We start from the raw sequence: 25,420 nt of genomic DNA on the forward strand, positions 1-25,420 counted from the left end.
TATTGCTGATACTCGTTCCTGTGGATGAAGCTGATGTTGGTGGCGGAGGTAATTGGAGAGATGATGGTGGTCCTGCTACTGCTTTTTGGGTATCGATTTGTTCAAGATGCTGATGCTGATGATGTCGGTGATGTGGATAATGAAGTGAATGGTGCTGTGATTGTTCTTGTTCTTGCGGGTGCTGCTGCTGCTGCTGCTGCTGCTGCTGATGATGATGGTGGTAATTGCTGTGCTGTTGGTGACGGTGATAATAGGGATGATGATGATGACTTTGTTGCTGGCTATGACGATGCGGTCGAGCTTGCGTTTTATCTTCTTCCTCCTTCTCTTCGTCTTCTTTTTCTTCACGGTCCATGATACTGCTAATGGACATGGGCCAAGACGGCGATGTTCGAAAGTTGCCAAAGCTTCCATGCAAAGCATCCCAGTAAGGAAAACGCTTTACAACTTCCTCTAGGGATAGATAGAAATTTGAAAAAAAAAATGTGGATGGAAAAAAAATGGGGAGGGGGGGGGTGGAAAAAGAAAAAAAAAATAGAGTGTGTCACGGAATGTATTCTCTTCTTGATTGTCGTTCTCTTTGAATTGTTTCTCTCAACCGCACCCGAACTATACTTTTGGTTTTCGCACGCACTCGCACACACACACACACCACAATAAAATATATTTCACTTTTGTCTTTTTATTACCATGAACGATTTCTTCCTTAACACCTGCCTGGCGCATCTTTTTCCCATCCGTGTCATTCCATTCTCGTGCTGTCCTATAGTTGCTTTGAAGCGTTGAGATCTTACTGGCCACATCTTTTGGGAGGCGGTGATAGATCCCAACTTGCCGCATGCGTTCAATGATCTCTTCAAGAAGTACTTTCTTGGGTGTCCGTTCCGTACTGTTGTCACCGCCGCGCCATTTGCTGTAGTTTGCCTTGTCCGCCAGCCAGTTGATCAGCACGTCCATCGATGACATCCCGCCGTTGACTCCATCTTTGAGCCAGCTCTTATATGGCTTTTTGCCCTTGGATACCGAAGTTGTTGTTGTTGTTGTCGCTGCTGCTGCTGCTGCTGCTGCTGTCGTAGTTGTTGCTGTTGATGTGAGCGTCGCCGTGGTGAGCGTCGTCATGGTGATAAAGTTGTTGCTTAGTGCGAGGAATAGTGTTGTCTCGTTACTATTGTTACCGTTGCTATGCCAGCAGGTATATATGGTAAGCGTATAGAAAAGCTAGTGCAGTAAGAGGTAAAGGGGTGGAGGAAGAAGTCCACGGCGAGCAAAGAAAAAAGAGGAAAGTAAAGCAAGCTCTACAGATTATTATTGTCTGCAGGAGAGTGAGAGTGAGAGGGAGAGAAGAAAAGGCAAGTTTCTGTACTGCACACAATCTCAGCCTGCCCTTTTATACTCCTCCCCCCCACAAATCAGCAAGCATATTTTTTTCTTTCATGTCAGCCCAACTTTGGGCGTAATGTCATGCACACACAAACATGTCTGCTTTTTTTTAACCATCACTGCTGCTATCATACCACTCTATTAGGTACACACACACAAAGATATTCTTTTTTGGCCTTTTCAAGCATGTGGAACACCAATCAGCGTTTGGGTAGTACAAAGTCTAATTCCTTCTTCCGCTTGGGAACCAAGCTGTGTGTGTGTGTGGGGGGGGGAGGGGTTACAAAACATGAAAAAATGGACATGACAAGAAGACCGAGCCTCATATTCTGCTGGGGTGCTATTGTTGTCGTTGTGTCCATGACAAAATACTCTTTCTGGAGAGGACTCTCGCCTGGACCACGGGTCTGGACACGCGCCTACTGTATCATACCTTACGGATGGTGATGGTGATGATGATTGGTGTGATTCTGAGCTTTGTGAAGTTTCTCTCATCCTCTTTTCTACTAACTGTGTCTTTAAGGGGTTCGTTTACTATACTAACGCATGTAGGATGCCGAAGAAAGGGGGTGCTGTTTCGTATGAAAAAGGCGCTTCTCTAAGGGCCAGCCTCTCTTCTGTTCTTTACAGGATGAATTGCATTGAAAATCAGTGCTCACAATATACTTCTTGAAAGTATCCGCAGGAGGGGCACACCACCCCGCATTTCCAGATAAATCTAATCACCCACCCCCCCCCAAATAAAAAGACGCACACATCAGTTGAGCGGAGCTAAGCTCTTTTAGGACGTGTGACCAGAAAAGAAGAATTATGTCGTTTCTGCTTTGTTGCTTTTTGTTTCTGACACTGTGTCAGTCAGAATCATCGTTGTCAGTAGTAGAAATGATTGAACAAGAGAGAGCTACTTCTATCACTTTCTCTCATTCATTCTCTTGCACCTTCGCCAATCGTCTCTTTTTGTTCTTCTTTTCGTTTTCTTCTTTCTTGACTAGGTAGCAAATCATCATGTCGTCGGTCCAATGTTGCATATGCTTAGAATCATACAAAACAAGCAAAACAACGACTACAACTAGCTGCAGTGTTGCGTCTTCTTCCAAAAGTCCTGTTGTGTCACGGCCACCACCACAAAGATCAGCAGCTGCATCCTCGTCTTCCTCTCAGCGAAAAAAACATGATGGAAACGTGTTTTCGACAAAAGGCTGTGCCCATCATGCATGCCGTCCCTGTCTCGCTCAGTACTTTTTGGCCTACGTCCAAAAGTCTCGCATCGAGGACGACTATTCAGCCTTGGACTGCCCAGAGCCTGGTTGTGACGAGACTTACGTTGCCATTGAGATCATTCCACAAGTGATGCCGAACGCTGAAACAGCACTCTATTGGTGGCGTATAGTGATCGAAAAGACCATTATGGACAGCATTGTGAGAGCCTTTTTTCCCTCTCTTTTTCAAATGTTATAAACATAAAAAACAAACAAAACGAAAAGAACCCACAACTACAGCTACTCTTATTATTATTAACAGAAACAATAACGAACTTTGATACTTTATGATAATGGGTCAATAGGGCTACTGTCCGTATCCAGATTGTCAAGCATCATTCGAGCTCCCGGATTACCATCAGCAACAACATTGGCAGCAGCAATCAGCTGCACCAATCGCCAGTAGCAGCACATATACTGGCACCACTGTTATGGCTCCTCACGTTGATGAAGATGAGGAGAGACCCATCTTTGCCGAGTGTCTTGAATGCAACCGTGGTATTTGCCTCAACTGCCAAAGCATTTGGCACTCTGGTATTGATACATTATGCGAGCCTACGGCTATTTTAAGCATACATCTCTATCTCTCCTCCCTTTCGTGAGAATGATATCACTTATCACCAATGATAAATTTCTGTTTTGGATTGTTATATAGACAAACAATGTAAACCTGAAGCAGAACGAACAGCAACGCCCCCATGGCGAGATTCTAAGGCGTACCGTCGAGCACATACACAAAAAGGAAAGGAGCTGAAGCGCAAATTATCAGTAGAAGCTCGCAACCTTGCAAGAAAAAGGAATTGGACCCGTTGCCCGCGTTGTCAAGAGATGGTCGAACGCGTTGTAAGTGTCCTCCTCTCTCTAAAATCCTCATTTAAGCGTTCTAGTGGTGCATATTGTTTCTCGGGTTGCTCTAAATTAGGCTTTGCATGTAATCTGCTAATCCGCTGTATCCTTTTCTTTACTCAGAGTGGCTGCAGTACTATCTTGTGCTCTTGTGGTATTGAGTTGTAAGTTAAAGAAAGGACAAGCGATGACGAGATTTTAATAATCTATATCATTACGCACGTTAACCGTTATATGTATGACGATATTTTTTTGATACTAGCTGCTACCGCTGCGGATCGCCATCTAGCGGTCACGTTTGCTCAAGAAGATGCAACATGCTTTCCGGTGCCCAATTGAACAGTGTCCGTAGCACCATGTTTACCTATAATTAGGAGACTCACCTTCAAACACAAACTGCATAATGGTCCTGATTTTTTGAAGTTACTTTTGCTGTATTTACTATACTACCCATTTGCTGCACATACACACAGGCTCATAAATAGCACACTCTATTATGCAGAATATCTGCTTATGGCAACTCTTTTTTTTTTCTTTCCCCTAAAACAAAAAAATAAAGCGCACGAATGACCGCTCTTTTCGTCCCTTTAGTGCTACCTTTTTTTGCTCTGTATGTAAAAAGCTAACGCGATCATTCATCATTAGCATGTGTAAAATTCTCAAGGAACAAGATGGGTTGCATGTATCCAGGGTCACGCGAGATCACAGAGCGCTCCCATTATTTCGGTTTTTTATGCAAGTGATGAAACTCTAATAATTATGCAGCAAAGTATCTTTATCTCGAACGATTGAGTCTAGATATCCAGCATCAACTAAACAAGGCTACTCTACAGTAAACGAACATGCTGGGTTGCTCACAAGTACGTACTGTTATATCCCTCATAAACTCACTTGTGTGGACATTTCCTCATCCATACACATCTTGGTGTAACACGGAATAGCTACGCTCAGGTAGAAGTTGCCATTATATAGATCATGCAAATCACAATATAGCTACTATCTGAGGCATTTACCCGGAGACCTTTTACTCACCCACCATAGATTGCTTAATCTTTTATATGATTTATTGTATAACATCAATTCATCCGTTCAATGCACAGCTGTGATAATTGCCTAGGATAATAAGACATTTCTTATAAAAGGTGAGAACTTCTGTTATCATAATAAACCAGTTTTTTTTTAATTTCGTGCCACATGCATTTCCTGGTAGTTGTTTTGCAACAGACCAAACGGAATTCAACGGTCGATCATTAACCTTATAAATTGTAAGAAAGCGTTTTGAGTATGTTTATTGTAATTTTAGGTAGAAACCAAAGGAACGGGTAATAAGGCAAATAAAGAAGCTTTCACACTTCAAGAACTTTGGCGATTTGTTTTTGAACAGTAGCATTCGCTGACACAATAGCAGGCATGAAAAGCTCCGCAAGACGTTGCAATAGCTTATTCAAGTCGCTATTTGTGAGAAATTTGATTGATGAGTCATCATCAGGGGGATACCAAGACAATATCGCTTCAAGGATTGCTTGAGTTTTGCCCGTGGATTTCTGCATATAGCAGTTTTGACACTTGATTTTGGAAGCATCGCTGCTTGGCCATGTTTTAATACTTGAATTCCGATCAAGCGAAAGAGTTGAGCCCCCGGATGCCGACCCTTGTCATGATCAGCCAACGTAAAAGTGGTGAACGGATGGCATACATGCACGTCTGTCAGGGGGACCAGAGGCACGGCACATAAGCGCTAGGGCGGTCAAACTTGGACCGCAGCTGTCGTAGCTGATATAAAATGTTGGTGTCTGACATGCGGTCGGTATCAGTGTTGGTGGTCATGGCAATGGTTGCGTCAAGGCATTCTTGATCTTAAGCAAAAGCGATAAGAATATTAATCTAACTGGACATGAATAAAAGGCCATCTACGAAAATTTCGGTTGCCATTAAGTCTGACGGCCGTCAACCGGAATCCCAAGTTCATGGAGCCAACGACAGGGTTTTCTTTGGTTGCTAGACGGATAGTAGATGTCACAAGCACATCTGACGTTCGGGTGCGGATTATCAACTTCATGCCATCAAACTTTTGTAACGTTGCGGGCCAAACTCCAGGGTACACTGTCTTGAATGTGGTATGAGGGAGTGACGTGGCCACGACACCATCCTTCACTTTACCAAACGATTCTCTGTGAATGTCGTCATTCTTGGTGCGACCATAGACCTCGACAGTGTTGACCAAGATCGAATGCCCGTTGATCGTATTTCTCAAGATACAACCAGAGAAGAGCTTTGCAGTAGCATAGTTGATTTGAGGAAAGAAATCCCAACCCTTGTTGAGAAGGGCGCAGATATCTGGAGTCAGTTCTACAAACGCGCGTTGCCGCAGGATGTCGGTATAAGGAGACATAGCAAACAGATTTTCCAAGCTAGTGGCAATAATTGGTGAGCTATTGACGCAAAGATGGTGGGTTGTATCCGAATGGCGTCGCTTCACTATGGACCGTATCGAGTCATGATTCTCCACTAGATCGCTGACGAGTTTCTTGTGGGCAAGTGCATTTTTTTCATAGCTGTGCTTATGGGTAATGGCAAAAAGCTGCAACGCAAGGATATCCAATATGAACAATGTCTTTGACTTTTCGGTATCATCCGCATCCATTTGTTGACACGCATAAAGTGCAGCGTTATCGGCATCATCACCAGATATTGAAGCGGCTGCACTAGTTGATGGCACAGAATGATTCACCACAGCGCAGGGTTTGACGGTTGGAGAAATGATTGATATTGTGTTGTCCGATGGCAAGTCGATTTCGCATCCAAGCTCTTTTTCATCCAGGTCCGGTTCGTTTGATTATCACTACTTCATTAATAGTTGAATTGGTACAAAAAGTCAGCACTAACGAAGGATTTTCCTATTTTTACAATGTTACCTTTGAGTTGCTTTTGGACAATCCTTTATTTCATAAATGGTATTGACGCGAGATTTTAGCAGATTGAGAGATTCAAAGTAGTTTTGTATGCGAAGGACATGAATACAATGTGATAGTAGAAGCATCTTGCTGGTCAAAAAGTGAATGATTGTCTTTGAGCCCTGGTTTCGACCCCTTTATACCGGAAGAGACGTGTATGCCATGTAAACTTTGGAGACGTCGTCGTAGTCTTTTTTTTCTCATCGAAGTAGACGGTGGGTCCTTTTTTTTTTGGCCTGGAGGTCCTTTCTTTTTTTGGCCTGGAGGTCCTTTCTTTGGCTTTGGGGTCCTTTCTCTCTCTCTCTCTCTTTCTCTTTCTCTTTTGGTCGCCTTATAACCTCTCCTTGCTGAGGCCATTAGCAAAGCATCTCGCAGAATGAGAAACAAAGCCCTTAAAAAGTCGTCCAAATATAAACCATTGCATGCCTCGCTATTTCGAGTCATCAATGTCACTTTTTCAAGAAACGTATTTCGCTTAACTTCACTCTTGACAACAGACAAGAATTGTTCATTTGGATTTAATTCTGGAGAATACAGAGGAATATAAACATATCGCTATCCTCGGGAGTGATGGGCCGTGGGGGGGCATATTCATTACAAAAATCACAGTTGCAAAGAAAAGGTGTTGCAGATCTATGTATCAGTGAGCACTACCATTGCCGCCACAATTGTTACGACCAAATTACCAGCGTTTCCAGCTTGATCCTCGTCTATATCATATCAAGCTTTCAAAATCTTTGCTCTTGCTCTATAACTCTTAATTACTGTTTTTTCAAGTTCTGGCTATCATCATTCTCCGGGTGATCTGGGGTCTCACCCAGTAAACGTAGCCGGAAGCGTAGCGTCGGCCTTCTATTCCTGATATGTAATTGCTATAGTACACCAGTTGTATAGGACCTTTAGATGACAATAATGTGGCATTTTTCAATGCATCACATGGGAGGTTAAGTTTACCAATATCAAGTCATTTTGTTGTTGCCAAAACATAATGTCGTGTTTCCTTTGTCTTACTGGTGACCACCAGTTATCTTAGGAAACGTAATTCACTTATTACCCTTTAAAATCATCGCATCACTACTGGAATAATGCCACATGCATAGAAAGTGAATTATCATCCCTTATCATTTCCTCTCTTCTGATCAAGCTCTTCTCTGTCAGTCTGTCAGTTTGTCAGTGTAAAATTTGCAATTGCTTGTATCGTATCGTAAATTTTCTCATCCAGCTAAACTAAAGCAGATACTCAGTCTTCTCACTCACAACCTTTTCCCTGTGCCACACACAGGGTTTTTACCCCGTCATACCCCCTCAGTCCTGTCTCGAGCAAAATGTCCCCCCCAGACGCAGTGTTCAAAGAGACGTTAAATAAAACCAAAACTTTTAAACGTATCGTATCGTAAATAACACTGTGTGTCGTCGACGTGGAATACTTTCTGTTTCGTATAAACCGAGGGTGTGAATACACGTCGTGCTATTCTCGTGAATGATGAGCATTCTGAAGGAATAAGATTTAGAGTTATTGAAGTGGACCCCGCTCCACTATTTTCGCTATCTTTGCTTCCCTTTATATCTTTAGTAAGAAGATTAACAAGTAGTAGTAAATGCAGGGTGAGGGCCTAGGAGCACAACAGCCAAGATTTCCGGTTACCAAAGAAACAAGTACGAAGCACGCAAATTGGTTCATCAGATCTGCGGATACGCGTGACCGAATATATGGACACACAAATATGCAATAGTGTGTGTGAGCGTACTCAAGAAGAAATGGTGCGAGAGAAGATGAGGCGTTTTCTTCTATCCGCTTTTGTTTTGACATACTTCTTCTTTTCTCTTCCCTCCTTTTTTTATTTAGTATATCAATCATGACGAGAAAAAAAATCGACTTTATATGACCGTGAAGTGCTGTATATGTTTGGAATCGTTTAAAAAGAGAAAAGATACTAGTCGCGGCAGCAGCGTTGCATCATCTTCCAAGCATCCTGACACCTCAAAGCCAGCACCAGCAAGAGAATACGCAACACTCTCATCATCTCAACAGCACCAGCACCAGCACCAGCAACAACAGCAACAACAAGAAGACGTGTTTTCCACTGATGATTGTGACCATCATGTATGTCGGGCCTGCTTAGCTCAATACTTATGGGCCTACGTTCAAAAACCTCGCATTGATGGCGACTATTCAGCCTTGGGGTGCCCGGAACTGGATTGCAATCACACTTACAATATCATTGGAATCATCGATAAAGTCATGCCGTGTGCAGAAGCAGTACTCGGCTGGTGGCGTACGGTGATTGAAAAGACGATCATGGACAGCGTTGTGAGTTATTTTTGTTTCGTCTCGAAGCCTACCTAACCAGCCACCTAAAAAAAATACATGAAAGCATCTCACCGTACTGACAACAGCAAAATACTGTGCAAAAAATGACCTGTAGGGCCACTGTCCTTATCCAGATTGTCAAGGATCGTTCGAACTCCCTGATGTGTATCAGCAACAACGCTACCAATCAAATGTATACGCGGACAACAGCAACAGCTATAGTAGTGATACTTTTGCGGGTTCCATCCATTTTTATGATCTCGAAGATGACAACGAAGCTAGCAGCAGTAGCAGCAGCAGCAGCAGCAGAGGCAGAAACTTTTACAACAGTGGTGCTACTATGGTTAATGATGATGATTACCAGGAAGAGGGGCCAGTATTTGCCGAATGTCTTGAATGCAACCGCGGTATATGCCTTAATTGCCAAAGCATTTGGCATCCAGGTATTGCGTGCCTACTTTTGTAGGCTTAGTTTTATTCTCTGGAAATGCATTCATCGATTTTGTCACCAATGACTGTTATTTTCCTATATGTTGTGGCATAGACAGCGAATGCAGACCTGAAACAGAACGTGCATCAAAGCCCTCCTGGCAGGAATCTAAGCCTTACCGTCAAGCGCGTGCAAAAAAAGGGAAGCAGCGCCAGCGCCAGCTATCAGTGGATGCTCGCAAACTTGCAAGGAGAAATGACTGGACGCGATGCCCGTATTGCCGAGAAATGGTTGAACGAAGTGTAAGTTCTTCTGCTTTTCCATTGTCGATATGATAATGGTGGCGATCAAGATAAGGTTTTTCCAGTCTACTAATAGCGAATAATTGCAATTATCATGGTCACACTTTTTCTATTTTAATTCCTTCAGAGCGGGTGCAACCATATTGTATGTTATTGCGGTGCCGATTTGTAAGTAAACAGAACAAGATGGTTAGAGCTGATACAAAAGTGACATGCTCTACAACTATAAATTCAGTTGTGGTTGCAATATATAACATACTGATTCGTTCATTTAATAGCTGTTACCGCTGTGGATCGCTCACAGATAGTAATAATAATTGTTCAGGAGAATGCCACAATCTTTCAGCTGGGGAATTGGATAATATTCGCAACCACATGTTTGACTATGATTAGGAAGCTTTATCACGCACCCTCTTCCTTCCATTTTTGTATGCTACACACAATGCATACCCATGGCATAGCATTAGCGTTACACGAAGATCTAGTTATAACAGACACATTTCCTATTATGAAAAGTAAAAAGCACAGCTACTTTTTTGTCGGTTCTTCTATAGCTATGACGAGATCATCATCATTAAGCTTGGTATACCTAAGCTTCCTCTACATTTTCAAATGGAAAAGTTAAAGACGGTATATCTGTACAGTAACACTTACATTGCAAGCGGAAGAGTTCCTCTGATACTGTGTCATGCGGAATAATCATCAATGTCAGAAAAGAGTGATTGACAATGAGCGTGCGAGTCATCGAAAAAGATACTACGCGGGGAGAATACGAATCCATCCTCCCGTCACCCACACTTTCGTTTTTCCAACACCTTCCCTCGATCAGCTAAAGAGAGAAGATCATGTCGACCACCCAACAATGCTATAGATGTTTGAAAACTTTTCAAAAGGCAAGCAGTGCCGCATCACGACTGTCTGCGTCAAAAACAACAATATCCCCGGCAGGACCTTCGTCTTCATCATATTCACAACATCAACCGCTACAAGAAGACGCTGTATTTCGACTGGAGATTGTGATCATTATTCACGTCGTTCCTGCTTGGCACAAATCTTCTTGAGCTACGTCCAAAGACGCGGAATCGAAGATGACTACTCATTCTTGGATTGCCCGGAGCACAATTGCGATTTAGCTTACTACGCATGTGAAATAGTCTCACAAGTCATGCCGAGCGGAGAGGTAGCAGACAGCTGGTGGCGTACAGTGATCAAAAAGACGATTATGGACAGCATCGTAAGTGACAATCGTTCACATGCTATTAGCCAATTACGTAAAAAGGAAGCAAGTAAAACTAACACCATTACTGTTATTTCTGACAACCAACAACGGTAACTATATATATGGCTACTGTCCGTATCCAGATTGTCAAGGATCATTCGAGCTTGCTAATCATCATCAGCAAAAACGATATTCATCTGTACCCACCAGCAGTACCAGAAGCAGCCATAACAACAAAAATGCTGACAGCATAAGTATGATGTTTGATGATGATGATGAGGAAGATAGGCCCATTTTTGCTGAATTATTTGAATGCCACCGTGGTATTTGTCTGAACTGCCAGAGTTTTTGCATCCAGGTAATAACACGGTGTACGTGCCAACCATACAATCTTCATTTGTTCTGACAGAATATCTTGATCACTCACTCGGCAGCAATGATATAAAGACAAACAATTGTAGTGCTCTTGTAGTTTACAGTAATGTCGCAAGTAAAGGCTGACCGTAAGCGATGTGATAAGCACTTGTTATTTTCTAATCAAGAAACTTTTCGTTACAATACCATTACATACTGATTTATATATTACATGCTTATTCTTGCGTTGTTATCGCTGCGGATCCCGCAGACGATGTGGTTATTGCTCCAAAAATAGCCACATGTATTCCAGCTCACAATTGAAGAGTGCTCGCAGACCAATGTTCACTTGAAAGTAGGAAGCTCCCTCTTCATGCCTTGCTTCACCTTTTTGCTGCACTTTTAAATTAGTATGACATCCCTATTCAATACTGCACGTGCAGCACAACATTATAATACGCAGAAAATCTGAACGTACTGCCCCTTGTTTATCATCCAAAAAGTAAAAAGTAAATATCTTTGCTCCAGTTTCTTTTTGTATCTTCTCTTTCCAAGATGTCGGATTCTTGCCAGGCGTCACCTCGAATCAACATGAATATAATCAGGATTTATCGTTAGGTAGCCTGAGACCGTATTTCAAATCATTCAAAAACTATATACAGAGTATAATTTCTGTTTGTTAAATCACTATTTTATATATATCGTCAATTATAGTGGAAGGGGGAGGAAATTATGTATCATCATCATTACAACCTACACTTTTCCCTTTCATTAATTCATAGAAAAATTTAATCGACATGCTCTGCATTTTTTAGGTTCATGCATAAAACTAAGAATGAAGGGTAAAGGGGAATAAAGTGTTAGTCTACGCTAGCACTAACGCCGAAAGTACTGCCAAAACACCCAAAGCGTAAAGTGAACGAAGATATGACGATTCTGTTGCTGAGGAAGTGTTGTAACTATCATTAGCAGCTGAATCTGCAGTGTCACGATGAGCATCTCCAGCTTGATGCACGACCTGCAAGTGGCCGTTGCTGCTGCCGTCATTAGCAGCAGCACTGGCATCAAACGAACTTGGATCTGTTTCTTTCCGATTATCCACAGCTGCTGCGCGCATCACACCGTTGCCAGGATACAATATCTCTAGGTGGCTGTCCAGATTCTCGGGCTCAGTCAGCAGGCGCCAAGAGTAGGATGACTTGAGCTGACCGCGCGGACAACCTTTGTTGCAAGTATGGTAGCAGTCATCTTCCGGCCATTGGGGTGGAGCACTTGCGTTTGGATGAGTCCAACCCAAATCCAGTCCACAGTCCGTATAAGGCTCGAATTTCTCAGAACCATAGTAATCAATTAGACCGGCGATAGCACCTACAAGTCAATTCGAGTTATACGCATGCACGTATAAGTAAAAGTAGCTACTTTGTTCTTCTATGCTATCAGGAAACGACAATTCTCGTTTACCTGTCCAAGCAGCATTGTAATCCTGTGTCACTTCAGAGTATTCATAGTTGGAACGGTCATCATGGTAGGTATCGTCCACGTTAGGGCCGCCTTCAACTGCACCATACAGGATAAAGCGCTGTTCTGTTTTGCTGGCACTAAAGTCGCCTTCGACTTCGTCCTGCTGTCGACCACGCATCGGATAATCAATAAACGAATTGTACGACGATTTGTGATATGGCTTGCTCGGGTAATTATCGCCAAAGCCGACAACCCAACTGTAACCATAATCACCAAGTGCATAGTTGATTTGCTGGACAGCAAATGATGTCATTGATTTGGCTTCCATGGTCTCATAGCCGATCGCCTTGGCAAATGCCAACATCAAGAATGCCACGTTACCGGAATAGCCGACGGAACCCCAGTGTTCAATATAGGCCAATCCACGAGGCGTAAACTGGACAATCTGCTCAGCGCTGGGCAGGAACTGGTTGAAGTACATCATGGCGTTCTTGTAAAACTGGCCATCCTTGGTCAACGAGTACAGCAGTACGTGAAGGCCGGCGCCCTTTTCGTCCCATGAGTATTCATACCACGAATCTTCATTGACTCCGTACCATTTCTTGGCTTCTTCCAGATAGAATTCTTCCTTGGTCGCTGCATAGATCCATGCGGCACTCCAGGCCAGTTCATCCTCGTAGCGGGTTGATGGGTACCAGAATGTTGCCCACTCAAAGGCATTGCCCTTGGATGTGACGTAGCTTCCGGGATAATCGGTTGCAAACTTGTATAGGCGCTTGGCACGATCCAGCAAGTCGTCGGCATATGTTGCATTGTATTTGCGCCAGGCGATAGAAATCGCTGCCATGGAAGCGCTGTATTCACCCACGATTTCGGACGACGGGTTATCAGGCGTGATATAGTAGGCCTTGTGGGGCAAGCCGCTCGGGACCCACTGCTCGTACTCTTCAGGCGGGCCCCAGTAGTTGAAATCGACGTCAAGTTCGATCAACTTTGATATGGGGCCGAGAGATGACGTGCCAAGCTGTCCAACGATGTGAGTGTCATTATGGTGGCAGTTGATCAAGTAGTCTATTGTTGTATGAAACTCAGTCAGTCTTTCTTCTCGGAAATAAATACCCACTTTCTCCTGCGCGACTTTTGGGTTTTACCTCCACCCCATTTTAACAGCTCAAGTCCTTCCGCAAGTTCATCGACGGAATTCATCGCGTCTTCAAAAACGACAATATTGAACGCAAGCTGCGTAGCAGTCCATCCAAAAGGAAGACCCCACTTCATAGTGTTGGCAGCCTCGTACCATCCACGCGACAAGTCCTCGTTAAAGTCACCGACGCACATCTTGCATGAGTCGCCGCGCCAGGCCATGCGCTGATACGGTAAAATGCCCGACTTTTGGGCATGATAAAAGAGGTAGCTCTTGTGCAACACTTCGGCATAATTGTACTTTGGTGTATTAGGCGCAACATATTTTGATTTAGAAGGTGGGATTGGTGGTGTCTTCAATGGACTGGTGTCATCACCGGTATCTTCTTTCTCTTCTTGTCCGACAGCTGGTTGCGATAGCAAGCACGTGGCAGCGATGATGCCACACGCCTTGAAAAGTGGCAAATGCATTTATTTAACGCTGTTTGGCAGAGTCAAAGAAAAAGCGGGGTAGTATTACGGGGGCCAAAAGAGAGGGAGAATAGAGAGAAAGAAGATGTTGGAGCAAAAGGGAAAATAGAAAAAGCAGGCCGCTATTTGACATTTTTATCTTTCCGAGAGTTCAATTCGCAACCCTTTTTTGTTTATTTCTTGTGCTTTTGCTTGCTCTTCTTCTTCTTCGTTGTAACTACGATGTGATCCGCCCAGTCGCTAGATCCTGCTTCCGCTTCTTCCTGCGCTGCCACTGCTCGCGTACCCCACACCGTCTTTGGCCCTTGTTGTTGCGATTGTTGTTCATGCTGCTCCCTGGCAGATTCCGATATCGCCCTTGCTAGCATCGCCTCGTTTTCCTGGTTTGCGTCTGGATTGTGGAAGAAGAACGGATCGCTTTGTATGACGCGTCGATTAGCCTCGTCACGACTGCGTTGTTCTATCTTCTGACGAGCTTCTATCGCTTTACGACCCTTTTCCTCACGTCGTATACGGTCTTGCCGCTTCTTGGCTCTCATCTTCAACTCGTCTAGAAATTCATTTCCAAACAAATAATTATTACAGTTTCTAATGGAAACCAACCTTCTTTCTGCCACTCTATCATGACATGCGAGAGAAACAAAACTTACTGCTGAATGCCTTTGAAGTGTCATTCGAAACAAGCTTCTTCAGGTCGACTTCCAAAAACGTCACATCGCACGACAACGGCAAATGGTTCAAGTACTTGAATCGTTTACGGACTTCTTCTGTCATTGTCGTTTCTTCTACTCCTTCGACGCTCACTTGCAGCTGATCAGGGAAGCGCTCAAAACCACCATACTCGTGCTTCAAAATGCGAATATCCAACGGATGCAAGTAGACATGCTGTCCGTCAGAAGCTTGGTAAAAATGATAATCGAGCGTTGGACCCATCTTGGGCTTTGCAAGGTTTATCTGAGCATCGGGTGATTGCTGCTCAGAGACAGAAGAGGCTTCGGTATCTTGGCCAGCTCGTTGGGAATGATATTGCTGATACGACAATGGTATTTCCTCTTGCTCTTTCTTCTCTTCTTCAAGGTTATCGTAGCCATCTTGTTGTGCGGCTACTTGCATTGTCTCAACCTTCTTATTCTTGGCTAATTCGCCCGTATTGATCGCTGCTGCCGTATCAAACAGCATTTGCGCAGTATGCATTGCCAGCTCCACCTGCTTGGTATTCTGCCGTTTGAATTGGGCAATCTTCTCATCCACTTGGGCCGTGGCTCGTTCAATAAACGGTATTTCTTCTGCCAAATTCCACTCCTCAGCTTCAGTCATGGCATCCATCAATCCTTGACGATCCCGTCCGTATTCGGCCAACAGATATTCCGGGCCAGCCAACATGAATCGAGCAAACTGCATCGCATTTGGTGTAAAGTGCCAGGGTATCACAGGAGCACCAGGTTTCAGGTATGTGTCAACGACAGCGTCAGGTACTGGCCACGATGCAGAGACAGGCAATGCTAACGTCGATCCACTAGTACGCATCACTAACGCCATATCGACCTTGTCACCCTCAATAATAGCAGTACTCTTGCGCTGCTGCTCACGCTCTGCTACAGCAAATGTGTGTAGGATCTGAACGGGCTTGAAATCACGTTCATATACTGGATCCCAGCAAATAGGACACTTGCGCCATTGCTTCTTTGGATTCTCGCGCAGTTCGAGATAGTGCAAGATGCAGGGCAAGCAGAATATATGACCACATTTGGTGACTCGCGCAGCAGTTGGAGGTGACAAACAGATGGGGCATGAAGGTACTTCGCCTGAGGCGGAGATCAAGACTTGTTCAATGGCTGACCAGTCGAATCTACTGTCAGGATCCGCAAGATGGAAGGTATAGTCGTCCGAAGGATTCACCAAGAACCGGAAATTAGCGTTAACGAAACGCTCTTTGTTGTATGGGGACGAGGAAGATGATTGCTTGTTGCTGCGTCGTGGGGTGTAGGTAGAGGTGGGTGCTCGACGCTCTGGGAACGAAAAGTTGAGCAGGTGGTTCAGTGACACACGACCCTTCTTGTCTATTGCGTGCTCCTCTTGTTCCTGATTTACAAGTGATGCATTTAGTAAACACACACAACATACTGACTTGATGCTTGTACCACTACGCCCAGTCCAATACCTGTCTTGTTGATTCCGCAGCAGCAGTAACAGTAGTTGCATTGCTTTTCCGCGAATTTTGAGAGCGTTGCTGTCGAGTATGCGACGATGAATGGTTTCGCTGCTGCTGTTGCTGTCTTGAAGGCTGGTTCTGCTGCTTTGAAGAACTGTGGTAGTTAGAATGACGCTGTTGCTGTTGCTTGGGCAGTCTTGACTTTTTATTATTGTTGCTGATATTGGAGCTGTTGTCACGAAGGGAAGCACTCAATTTCGCGTCTGAAGTGGGGCTGGGCGTGCCGGTAGAAGTAGGTACAAAGGCTTGAGCGTTGGCGTTCATTGTAGTAAATATCAAATGTTGGTTTTTTCCTTCTCTCGGTGGTCGTATTCGTATTCGTCGTCGTAATAGTGTGCGTTACAGCTTGTTGGTTTTTATCATATAACGGTTGCTGTTGTTTCAGAATGTTGGTGCAATACACAATGGTGCAAAGGATCCAGGTGGTTAAGGTGTTGAGTCTTTTAGGTGCGACAAACGTGCCGGGAAAACAGTTGAATAATAATGGTATGAGAAAAAACAACTCCATTACTTAAAAGAGAGCAATGTTGAGGGAAGCCATATTGGAAAGAAAAATGTAGAAAGGAAGAATTAATCTAATGAGGATAGTTACAAATCAATCAAAACAAAGTAGAACCAAAAATTAATAAATAATGAAATAATTAATAGATTGAGGGCTGTAGCTGATAGTGAATTAGGTGTTATAACTTGAGCAAAAAGTGCTAATGAGGTTGGGAAGCACAAATAACAGGCAACTGCTTTGCCGTTGAAGGTTGAAAAAAAAAGTGCTAGAGAGTAAGAGACTCAAAAATTGACGATGCTATTGCCTTGTGCCGGAAATAACCTCAATCAGCAACCAATAAAATTATTGACTACGAAGCAGCCTATGAAGCACCTTGTCTGTATATATCCTAATTGTCTAGCTTGTAGCTGGTAGCCTTGCAAGAGCTTTATTAGCAATAGAGCCATATTGCAACTAGTGTGTCTCGGAACTTGCTATTTGTCAAGATGATCTTTATCAGTTTTTATTGGGAGCCTAGACTTAGACAAGACTAGTATGTTAGTATCATATTCAGCACGTCATTTCGCACAAATTAATAGATTTCATGCACGACGGCCGCAGTGTCGCTTGCCTTTTTTTCCCACTTTCTTCATACTTCTTTTCAGTGCAACAACCAGAAAGTGACGTTATACAATGAACAAAATCAAAAGTGCAAGCTCTTCTTTCAATTCGCCTATACCTAGCAGCCTTAAAGGTAACTTATATAACCAAAGCCATGTTGCAGGACCTTGCAAGGGATGGTCTTATGTTTCCTCATCAACAACTTATTCACTAGACGAATGCAAGAAAACTGCCAAGATATTAAATGCCTTTGTTGGTAAGTGATTTTCTTTTGTTAATCAGCAAAAAGTTCGCATACTCGTATACAAACCCACCTCCATAAAATAACTCTCTTTACTTCTACATTAAGATCCCGGACAGGGTCTCGATAAAGTCATTCCTAGCAATATATTGGCAAACGCACAGGGCTTGGCAATTCTTACTGTGCTCAAAGCAGGGTTCCTTTTCAGTGGTCGCGCTGGTTCAGGCTTGGTTGTGGCTAGGTAACAAAAAAGCAGACGATAAACGCCAATACTTTAAGCTATACACTTTGGGCTGATCTTTTTTCCACTTTTTGCGTACTTAGATTACCCGATAATTGTAGGTTTACGAGGCAGATGGAGATATAGCAGGATGCGAAAGAACAAGAGGAAACTGATAATTATTGTATTTCCCCTAAAAACGAAACTAGCATGGTCAGCACCATCTGCTATTGGAACGGCCGGTATAGGCGCGGGAGGGATGGTGGGTGCCGAACTGACGGATTTCGTCATGGTGCTCAACACAAAGGAAGCTGTGAAGACATTCAGCCAGTTCGGCAATATCACTTTGGGTGGCAATGTTTCTGGTATGCATAAAGGAGGAGCTTTGACAAGAAGGGAAGAAAGGTTAGATATGGGTCATGAGTGGTATTAAGGGTTATTAAATTCGTAACTGCGGGTTGGGCTTTTCTTTTCCAGTCGCTGCTGGCCCGTTAGGTCGTAACGCTGAGGCGGCTGGATCCGCCAGTTTGAAGCACATTTCCTCCGTGTACTCTTACAGTAAAACCAAAGGGTTATTTGCCGGTGTGTCGTTGGAAGGATCGGTTATCGTGACGCGTGGTGACGCGAACGAAAAGTTCTATGGGAAAAAAGTGAGCGCTAAGGAACTGTTGAATGGCACAGTACCGCCTCCTTCTGAAGCCGACGCGCTGTATCGTGCTCTCAACGCCAGATTCCATACGCTAGGCAATACAGGTGCCATGTATTCTCGCGGCAGCATGGATGATCAGTCATCAACATCATCGCCGACAAGATCGAATACATTCAAGAGCACGAATATTTCCGCACCCGGCACATTGAGACAGCCTCCAACTCCTCGTGGTAGCGGACAGTATGGTCCTCCTACTGGTAGCAGTGGTGGCAGGGCAGGCGCACCCCCTCCATATATGTCATCTCCTCCACCCACACAGCCAAAACCACAAGGATATACTCATTCCCCACAGCAACAAAAGTATTCCACTACTACAGGATATCAAGCATCACCACCACAGCCATCTGCTGGTGGTGGATATAACGCTCCAGCACCGGCTCCCGCAGCACGCGCACCCCCACCCCCGCCGCCAAGTCGAAAACCTCATGAGCCAACCGCACGTGCATTATATGACTTTAACGGGGAACAAGGCGGTGACCTTAGCTTCCGTGAGGGCGATATTATCACGATTACCGAGAAGAGTGGTAGTCAAGACGACTGGTGGACTGGAACTGTGGGAGGAAGAAAAGGCATTGTAAGTTGCGCTCCATGGCAAAGGCTTTCTGTATTAGACTGAGCAAGTCGACTGATACATGTTCTCTTTACTTGTGCTAGTTCCCCGCAAATTACGTTCAGCTTCAGTAGTTTTGCCCTGCGTATGATCCCATTATAAGCGTCAATTGCGAAACAGAAATCACTTGTCAGCATCAGTCAGCATTTTTCTACATAATTTATATTAGCTATTCCCAAATAGATCCCCATTTATGCTGTATCTGCTACAATTGCTGGGATATAAACCCAAGTAGTGTTATCATCTCACCAAAACAGAAATGATGGACATAATTGTCGCAATACCGACTTGCAAAGTTTATCGAGCGGGGGTAGTGGAGAACCAGTTCTTGTGCAGCATGATGTGATGGGATTCTGATGCAGTAGATACTGCTCGCGATGTATTAGGAAAACGATTTTGGATCACCACGTATATAGTTGACAGCTCGCTGTTGTTGATATTTAAAGTATCGCATAATCCCACAGTAGCTTAATGGCAAAAAGTATAGTATCTTGCATGGTATGTGCATAGCTTATAAACCGACAAAAAGAAGGAAGGTCGATCACTTTTCTTTTTCATGCAAATGGCATCCGATATGGCTTTTCGGGTTGTCAGTGGTGTAACGTGAGTATATATTCTATATTTTTATGGCGTGATGCTGCTTCCCAATGGTATGCCAAGCTATTACATTGCTGTCGTTGTTACCTGGACGATCTTATCTGTGTATGTCTATCCACGTCTGGAGGGGCAGCCTCTTAGAAATGTCAAGTGGTATTGCTATTCCTGTGCATTTCATGTTTTATCAAAGAACCGGCAGTTTACCCTGTAGAAGGCCAAGCTACCATGATTAGTCATGCCCCGCGTCAACATAGGTGTACCAGACGTAATACTTTCAGGGGGATATCTGCAGCTGCTGCAAAACCTCCTTTCAAGTCTGTTCTACGGCTTTATATACCATCGTTAGCGTGCTTATCCATTCCGTGCCTTGACAGAAGTTTTCAATCGAGAAAGGTGCTTTTATAATATGTAAAGATATGTCGATACTATCGGGGATCTTTTGTGTTTACATAATTATATATTAGCATAGTGTTATGGAGACCCTTTTGAATAATAAGCACCACTTCTTTCATTATGCGGGAGTTCGATCTGAATAAGACAGACTATTGCCATGAGTAAGCTGAAATGAATGTGTGAGACTGTTTTTACCCCGCTTATAATAGGCTGCATTTCGAGGTAGCTCTTGTCAAAAAGTATCTTTTCTTACTTCACACACTCCCAACACACACAGCCCAACCATGGCAACCAACTCCATCATCGACATTACCAAACTGTCTCCTAAATTCCAGGACCTTTATGCCAAGGCCAAGGACTTTGTCGAGGTAAAAGGAAGAACAGCAATTAGATGACTTGAAAAAACACAGAGTCGACACGGGTTGTTCTCATACGGTTTATTTTTACTGCGTCGTAGAATGAGTGCATCCCCGCCGAAAGAATCTTTGCTTTGCAGATGGGCAAGGGCGAAGACCGCTGGAAGGTTGGTGCCGAAGGACAGAGGCTGTTTTATCTGGGTGGTTGTTATGGAAACTGCGAACCCAGTAGTCAAAAGACGCATGAAAATCATTAATTCATATTATTAATTTCTTTTAAAAAATAACATCAGGTTATTCCCCCAGTTATGGAAGAGTTGAAGGCAAAGGCACGTTCTATCGGTTTGTGGAACTTGTTCTTAGGCCTTGAATACGGTAGCTTTGGTGCTGGTCTTACCAACGTTGAATACGGTCTTCTTGGTAAAGTATACACACATAGTAGGAGTAGTAGTAATAGCCTTCTAACCAAAGGTTGTTGAATACCTCAGCCGAATTATCTGGTCGCAGCAGACTCGCCCCCGAATCATGGAACTGCTCTGCCCCTGACACTGGTAACATGGAAGTGTTCGCCAAGTATGGTACTCCCGCCCAGCAGGAAAAGTGGTTGAAGCCTCTTTTGGATGGCAAGATCCGCTCTGCTTTCGCCATGACCGAGCCCGCTGTTGCTTCCTCCGATGCCACCAACATTGAGACCAACATCCGCCGTGAGGGTAACGAATATGTCGTCAATGGCCGCAAGTGGTGGATCAGGTTAGTTTGTGGTTAAAAGAGGATTGTGGAAGAGCTCGATGAAAGGAAGAAGAGAAGCTAATGCGTTCTTTCAATATAGCGGTGCTGGTGATCCTCGCTGTGCCGTCTACTTGGTCATGGGCAAGTCCGATCCCGATAATACAAACCGCCACAAGCAGCAGAGCTTGGTTATTGTTCCCGCTGATGCCCCCGGCGTTACTGTCGTCCGTCCAATGCAGGTCTTTGGTTATGATGATGCTCCCGAGGGTCACTGTAAGTACTCCGAATCCAAGTCGTCATTTTTACCACACCTTTGATCGCAGAAGCAACAAAGGGTACTTACACATGTTTTCCTCCACCTCTTCTATAGGCGAGATGATTTTCAAAGACGTCCGCGTTCCTATCGAGAACATGATTCTCGGTGAGGGCCGTGGTTTCGAGGTCATCCAGGGTCGTCTTGGCCCAGGTCGTATCCATCACTGGTAAACGGTTTTTTTACAGTTTTATGTTCTTTTATTCAGTGAAGCAACCGGTATTTACTGTTGCTACTATAGCATGCGCTGCATCGGTATGGCTGAACGCGGTCTTGATCTCATGCTGGCTCGCGTCACCGATCCTACTCGCCGCACGTTTGGCAAGAACTTGGCTGAGCACGGTACTGTCATTGCTGATATCGCCACCTCGCGTATTGAAATCGACCAGTCGCGTTTCTTGGTCTTGAATGCCGCAAAGAAGATTGACGAGGCCAAGGCTAAGGGCGCTATGAAGGAAATCAGTATGGCCAAGGTAATTATCGTGATAAGGGATATTGCAACGCTTGCGAGAATATTTAAACTAAAAACTGTTGGATCAAATCAGATTTCTGCTCCCAACATGTTGCTCCGCGTTCTTGACCGCGCCATGCAGGCTTACGGTGCTGCTGGTATTTCTCAAGATACCCCTCTCGCACAGTTCTATGCAGGTGCACGTACTCTTCGCTATGCCGACGGTCCTGATGAGGTAAGAAAACGATCAAATTGCTGCAATTTTTAAACGCCTATATATCTTATTGATCCAATTCTCTCAACTTTCTTTTCTCTTTCTTCACTAGGTCCATCGTAACCAACTTGGCAAGGTCGAACTCCGCCGTGCTACTGACATTGCCAACAGACTCAAGGCACAAAAGGACAAATCGGATGCCCTCATTTCTAAGCTGTAAACAACTTCCTCCGCTTTTGCTTTATATAAACTTTTTTGTACAATAAAATCCATGATACGTATTATAATCTCACTTGCTAGTAAATCAAAGTCAAATATGCCACTAAACCATGGGTTTGAAAGTTGGAAAAGGTGATGTTAGTTCAGTGACAGGCGCATATATCACGAAGTTATTTACTTTTTAATTATCATGCCTATACACATGCCTATACACTAGTAGCGAGAGCACAATGCAACAGAAGAGAAATACATTATTTGCGTGCTTGAAAACGTGTGGTAACAGGACACAAGGCGCAATATCATGATGCAGTTGTAGCAAAAGCGGATGAATGGCGGGCTCGAACAAGTGAAGTTGAAGCTAACACGCATCATCGACCGTAAACCATACAGGAACTGTCAAAGATGACCGCAATGTTGCCCTCGATGTGCTCCTTTGACCTATAGATAAGTGGGTCAATTTAGATCGATATCAACCTAGTATCTATTATCAACCCATTGAAACCTGAGACGTTAAAAGATTTCATCCATCGATTAGAAAGAACAGCCCTAATACCAGACTAACAAAGCTACAGCACGGCGGAAAGTCTAGTCTTACATACAGTATAAGAAAGTCTAGATATCGAAAGTATATATTTTAAAAAGGGCAGAGCCTATTTAAAGATGACGCTAATAGCAGTCGACTTCCTAGTAACTGTAACCGTGGTGACTGTGCACTTATATGTCAACTGTTGGTTTTATTTAAACTAGTGTATAAAGAAGTTGCCGACTGTTCGAATTCATTCGACCTGGCGGATACTGTTGGGCAAGTCGGTCTTTTTCTCCGGGACTGACGGTCGTCGACCCAGTTTGTTTGGTGACAGCTGAAACTGAAAATGTATCAACATCGAGTCGATCTCTTGAACCATGACCTTAAAATTTGACAAACCTGAAACCACTCATGGCAGCGTATAAAAACGGAAGAGGAAGCAAAAATCATACGAACGCCCTAGATGACAAAGAGCAGCTTCTAGAACTCGCGGGAGATACATCCAATACTGCAATGGAGCCTGTAGACAACAATCTGCCGTAATACAAGTAACCATGTCGATATAGAATCAAACGCTAAAAAAGATATGTCAAAGACTGTTACACCAAGACTTACAACAGTCGTATCATAAATGCACCTCTTCTGCTCACACTAGCGAAGATTTATTAATGGTCCAGCAGCTGATTCTGCTATTTCCGGATATTTGCCCTTTGTCATTGTTGCCTTACACATGCCAGCTACGAACGATTTACATTTAACGAGCAGCACAAGCCGAAGCTCCGCAAATAATTGACATGGGGGAAGCGGGCGGGCTCAAGACGCAGGAGACTCGTTCGCATAAAACCGAATGGTATCACTTGCTAAAGTTTTTCATGATTTTTAAAAGGAGGCACCATATTCGAGCTGTTTGCACTTCGTGTCAACCCTCAACTGTTTCAACACTTTTGAGCCAGCCTTTAAAATTGAACTAAAGTGGGGAACCACTGAACTACAAACTTTTCATTGCACATGAGTTGCCCATAATGCTCAAAATTGATAATGGTGCCCGCTGGAAAAGCCTCTTAAATCCTATCAATCTGATATATCTCAAAAGTCGCTACATAGAATGGTGGTACAGATGTCTAAGAGTTCTCACACGGCCGCTGTTTTCGACGATCTCTGCTCCTACGGGTACATCATAGATGGATCTTTAACCGGTAACTTTAGATAAAGAGGGAAAGGCATGAAGAAGGTAAAAATAAACCATATCCGTTTTTTTGTTCTTTTGTATAGTTGGTCATGGTATGCAGAAGCTAAAATGTGATATATAGCACCCAAAAAAACGATAGGTCGTTAAAACTGAAAAAAAGATACCTTTGAAGAAGTGATTCATCCAGATATATTTCTAAATGAGTGTCAAACTATATGAGTGTCAAAAAATAAATCGAAAAACTCTTATGATCCCTCTAATTTGGAGTTTATGCGTACTTTTCTTGTTGCACACATGTAAAGTAGCCTACCCGCACGTCAAGCTCAACAACCAGAGTATTCTTCATAACTTCTACTTCCCAAACGCCATCGCGAATAGCGAAGACATCAGCGTCTAGCATCCAAGCAAGTGTATATCAGTACTGCATAGAAAGATGGCGCTATGTCAATAAAACGGGTGGTCGACGTTGTGCTTTGGCATTCCATCCAAGGTGGCATGTGCAATTCTATGACTTGCACCTTCTGTTATATACAGTAGCAAGTCTGTGCATTGTTACTGAGTGCTAGCTGTTTCTAGCGTCGGGCTGCCTGGAACGGGGTACACTACATGCCACAAAGGATGTCCTCGAAGAGTAGTCAAATATTCATGGAGCGAACAAATGCTTTCTGCAACAGTCGTCTGTCACGATACACACAAGAAGTTCTAACATATCTGCGATCTCTGTCGTTCGCCACTGATAAGTATATTATCAAAGAACAAAAACAGTGGCTGGCAAGAAAAATCAACGCGTGTACACGGAGTCTTCAACTTATGAACCCAATGTGATCGGCCGTACGAGCAGGATAATAAACTGCCCTGCTGTACCTATAGCTCAGACGCCAGTGCCCTGTAAGAAAACAGTCAGCAGCTATAACTACATTGCTCACCACTGCCTCCCCCTACCACCCTATTCCCGATCTCTTATTCCCACCCACTTTTTCAAGGGATGCCCCAGGTCGGGTCTCAGTTCATTTCAGTGTGTACATGCATATAGAACTGCCAATATCGAGCCATATTACATTAGGTACAAACGAAGGGCTAGCGACACACCAATATGTTTTTGGTATTATGGACCAATCCAATGCACCCGGGAGCACCATGCATATCCTGTCATAACGATTTCGCCGAAGTGACGACCTTCATCAGGACCACAGCAAGAAACAGCAAACA

The 25,420-nt window shown here is 43.8% G+C and overlaps 10 protein-coding genes across 10 annotated transcripts; 5 read left to right on the forward strand and 5 right to left on the reverse strand.

Moving 5' to 3' along the window:
- Positions 1 to 199: 199 nt before the first annotated feature.
- Positions 200 to 1,069, reverse strand: BDB00DRAFT_848772 (uncharacterized protein). The gene has a single exon (XM_053125334.1). The coding sequence runs from the start codon at positions 964 to 966 to the stop codon at positions 610 to 612; it is 357 nt and encodes a 118-aa protein (XP_052974598.1). The 5' UTR covers positions 967 to 1,069; the 3' UTR covers positions 200 to 609.
- A 1,167-nt stretch (positions 1,070 to 2,236) lies between these two features.
- BDB00DRAFT_932829 (uncharacterized protein) lies at positions 2,237 to 4,000 on the forward strand. Its single transcript, XM_053129099.1, has 5 exons — positions 2,237 to 2,799; positions 2,945 to 3,173; positions 3,295 to 3,482; positions 3,609 to 3,649; positions 3,748 to 4,000. The coding sequence occupies exons 1-5, from the start codon at positions 2,386 to 2,388 to the stop codon at positions 3,857 to 3,859; spliced, it is 984 nt and encodes a 327-aa protein (XP_052974599.1). The 5' UTR covers positions 2,237 to 2,385; the 3' UTR covers positions 3,860 to 4,000.
- An 831-nt stretch (positions 4,001 to 4,831) lies between these two features.
- BDB00DRAFT_877561 (uncharacterized protein) lies at positions 4,832 to 6,129 on the reverse strand (the record flags this gene model as incomplete). The annotated part of the gene is made up of 3 exons (XM_053127630.1): positions 4,832 to 5,090; positions 5,203 to 5,341; positions 5,400 to 6,129. 3 exons carry the CDS (start codon positions 6,127 to 6,129, stop codon positions 4,832 to 4,834), a joined length of 1,128 nt encoding a protein of 375 aa, XP_052974600.1.
- A 343-nt stretch (positions 6,130 to 6,472) lies between these two features.
- On the reverse strand, positions 6,473 to 6,994 carry BDB00DRAFT_888650 (uncharacterized protein; the record flags this gene model as incomplete). Its single annotated transcript, XM_053128452.1, has 1 exon — positions 6,473 to 6,994. A coding segment is annotated over one exon (522 nt), but the record flags the coding sequence as incomplete, so codon positions are not given.
- A 1,327-nt stretch (positions 6,995 to 8,321) lies between these two features.
- BDB00DRAFT_877562 (uncharacterized protein) lies at positions 8,322 to 10,543 on the forward strand (the record flags this gene model as incomplete). The annotated part of the gene is made up of 4 exons (XM_053127631.1): positions 8,322 to 8,750; positions 8,866 to 9,157; positions 9,299 to 9,482; positions 10,354 to 10,543. The coding sequence occupies 4 exons, from the start codon at positions 8,322 to 8,324 to the stop codon at positions 10,541 to 10,543; spliced, it is 1,095 nt and encodes a 364-aa protein (XP_052974608.1).
- Positions 10,544 to 11,920: 1,377 nt separating this feature from the next.
- On the reverse strand, positions 11,921 to 14,130 carry BDB00DRAFT_791977 (Six-hairpin glycosidase-like protein; the record flags this gene model as incomplete). The annotated part of the gene is made up of 3 exons (XM_053121078.1): positions 11,921 to 12,423; positions 12,517 to 13,587; positions 13,668 to 14,130. The coding sequence occupies 3 exons, from the start codon at positions 14,128 to 14,130 to the stop codon at positions 11,921 to 11,923; spliced, it is 2,037 nt and encodes a 678-aa protein (XP_052974602.1).
- A 173-nt stretch (positions 14,131 to 14,303) lies between these two features.
- Positions 14,304 to 16,332, reverse strand: BDB00DRAFT_772780 (uncharacterized protein; the record flags this gene model as incomplete). The annotated part of the gene is made up of 3 exons (XM_053120061.1): positions 14,304 to 14,680; positions 14,781 to 15,186; positions 15,238 to 16,332. 3 exons carry the CDS (start codon positions 16,330 to 16,332, stop codon positions 14,304 to 14,306), a joined length of 1,878 nt encoding a protein of 625 aa, XP_052974603.1.
- A 1,184-nt stretch (positions 16,333 to 17,516) lies between these two features.
- Positions 17,517 to 19,672, forward strand: BDB00DRAFT_888659 (uncharacterized protein; the record flags this gene model as incomplete). Its single annotated transcript, XM_053128453.1, has 7 exons — positions 17,517 to 17,577; positions 17,659 to 17,700; positions 17,794 to 17,926; positions 18,010 to 18,023; positions 18,115 to 18,270; positions 18,383 to 19,188; positions 19,269 to 19,672. The coding sequence occupies 7 exons, from the start codon at positions 17,517 to 17,519 to the stop codon at positions 19,296 to 19,298; spliced, it is 1,242 nt and encodes a 413-aa protein (XP_052974604.1). The 3' UTR covers positions 19,299 to 19,672.
- Positions 19,673 to 20,498: 826 nt separating this feature from the next.
- BDB00DRAFT_982623 (acyl-CoA dehydrogenase/oxidase) lies at positions 20,499 to 22,598 on the forward strand (the record flags this gene model as incomplete). The annotated part of the gene is made up of 9 exons (XM_053129992.1): positions 20,499 to 20,582; positions 20,672 to 20,737; positions 20,864 to 20,990; positions 21,059 to 21,320; positions 21,400 to 21,572; positions 21,670 to 21,781; positions 21,854 to 22,085; positions 22,158 to 22,298; positions 22,390 to 22,598. The coding sequence occupies 9 exons, from the start codon at positions 20,499 to 20,501 to the stop codon at positions 22,495 to 22,497; spliced, it is 1,305 nt and encodes a 434-aa protein (XP_052974605.1). The 3' UTR covers positions 22,498 to 22,598.
- Positions 22,599 to 23,211: 613 nt separating this feature from the next.
- BDB00DRAFT_848793 (uncharacterized protein) lies at positions 23,212 to 24,431 on the forward strand. Its single transcript, XM_053125335.1, has one exon. It carries the CDS (start codon positions 23,817 to 23,819, stop codon positions 23,991 to 23,993), a length of 177 nt encoding a protein of 58 aa, XP_052974606.1. The 5' UTR covers positions 23,212 to 23,816; the 3' UTR covers positions 23,994 to 24,431.
- Positions 24,432 to 25,420: the final 989 nt, after the last annotated feature.

This window comes from Zychaea mexicana (genome assembly GCF_025766255.1).
Source record: "Zychaea mexicana strain RSA 1403 chromosome Unknown BDB00scaffold_111, whole genome shotgun sequence".
Classification (NCBI taxonomy): Eukaryota; Fungi; Mucoromycota; class Mucoromycetes; order Mucorales; family Lichtheimiaceae; genus Zychaea; species Zychaea mexicana.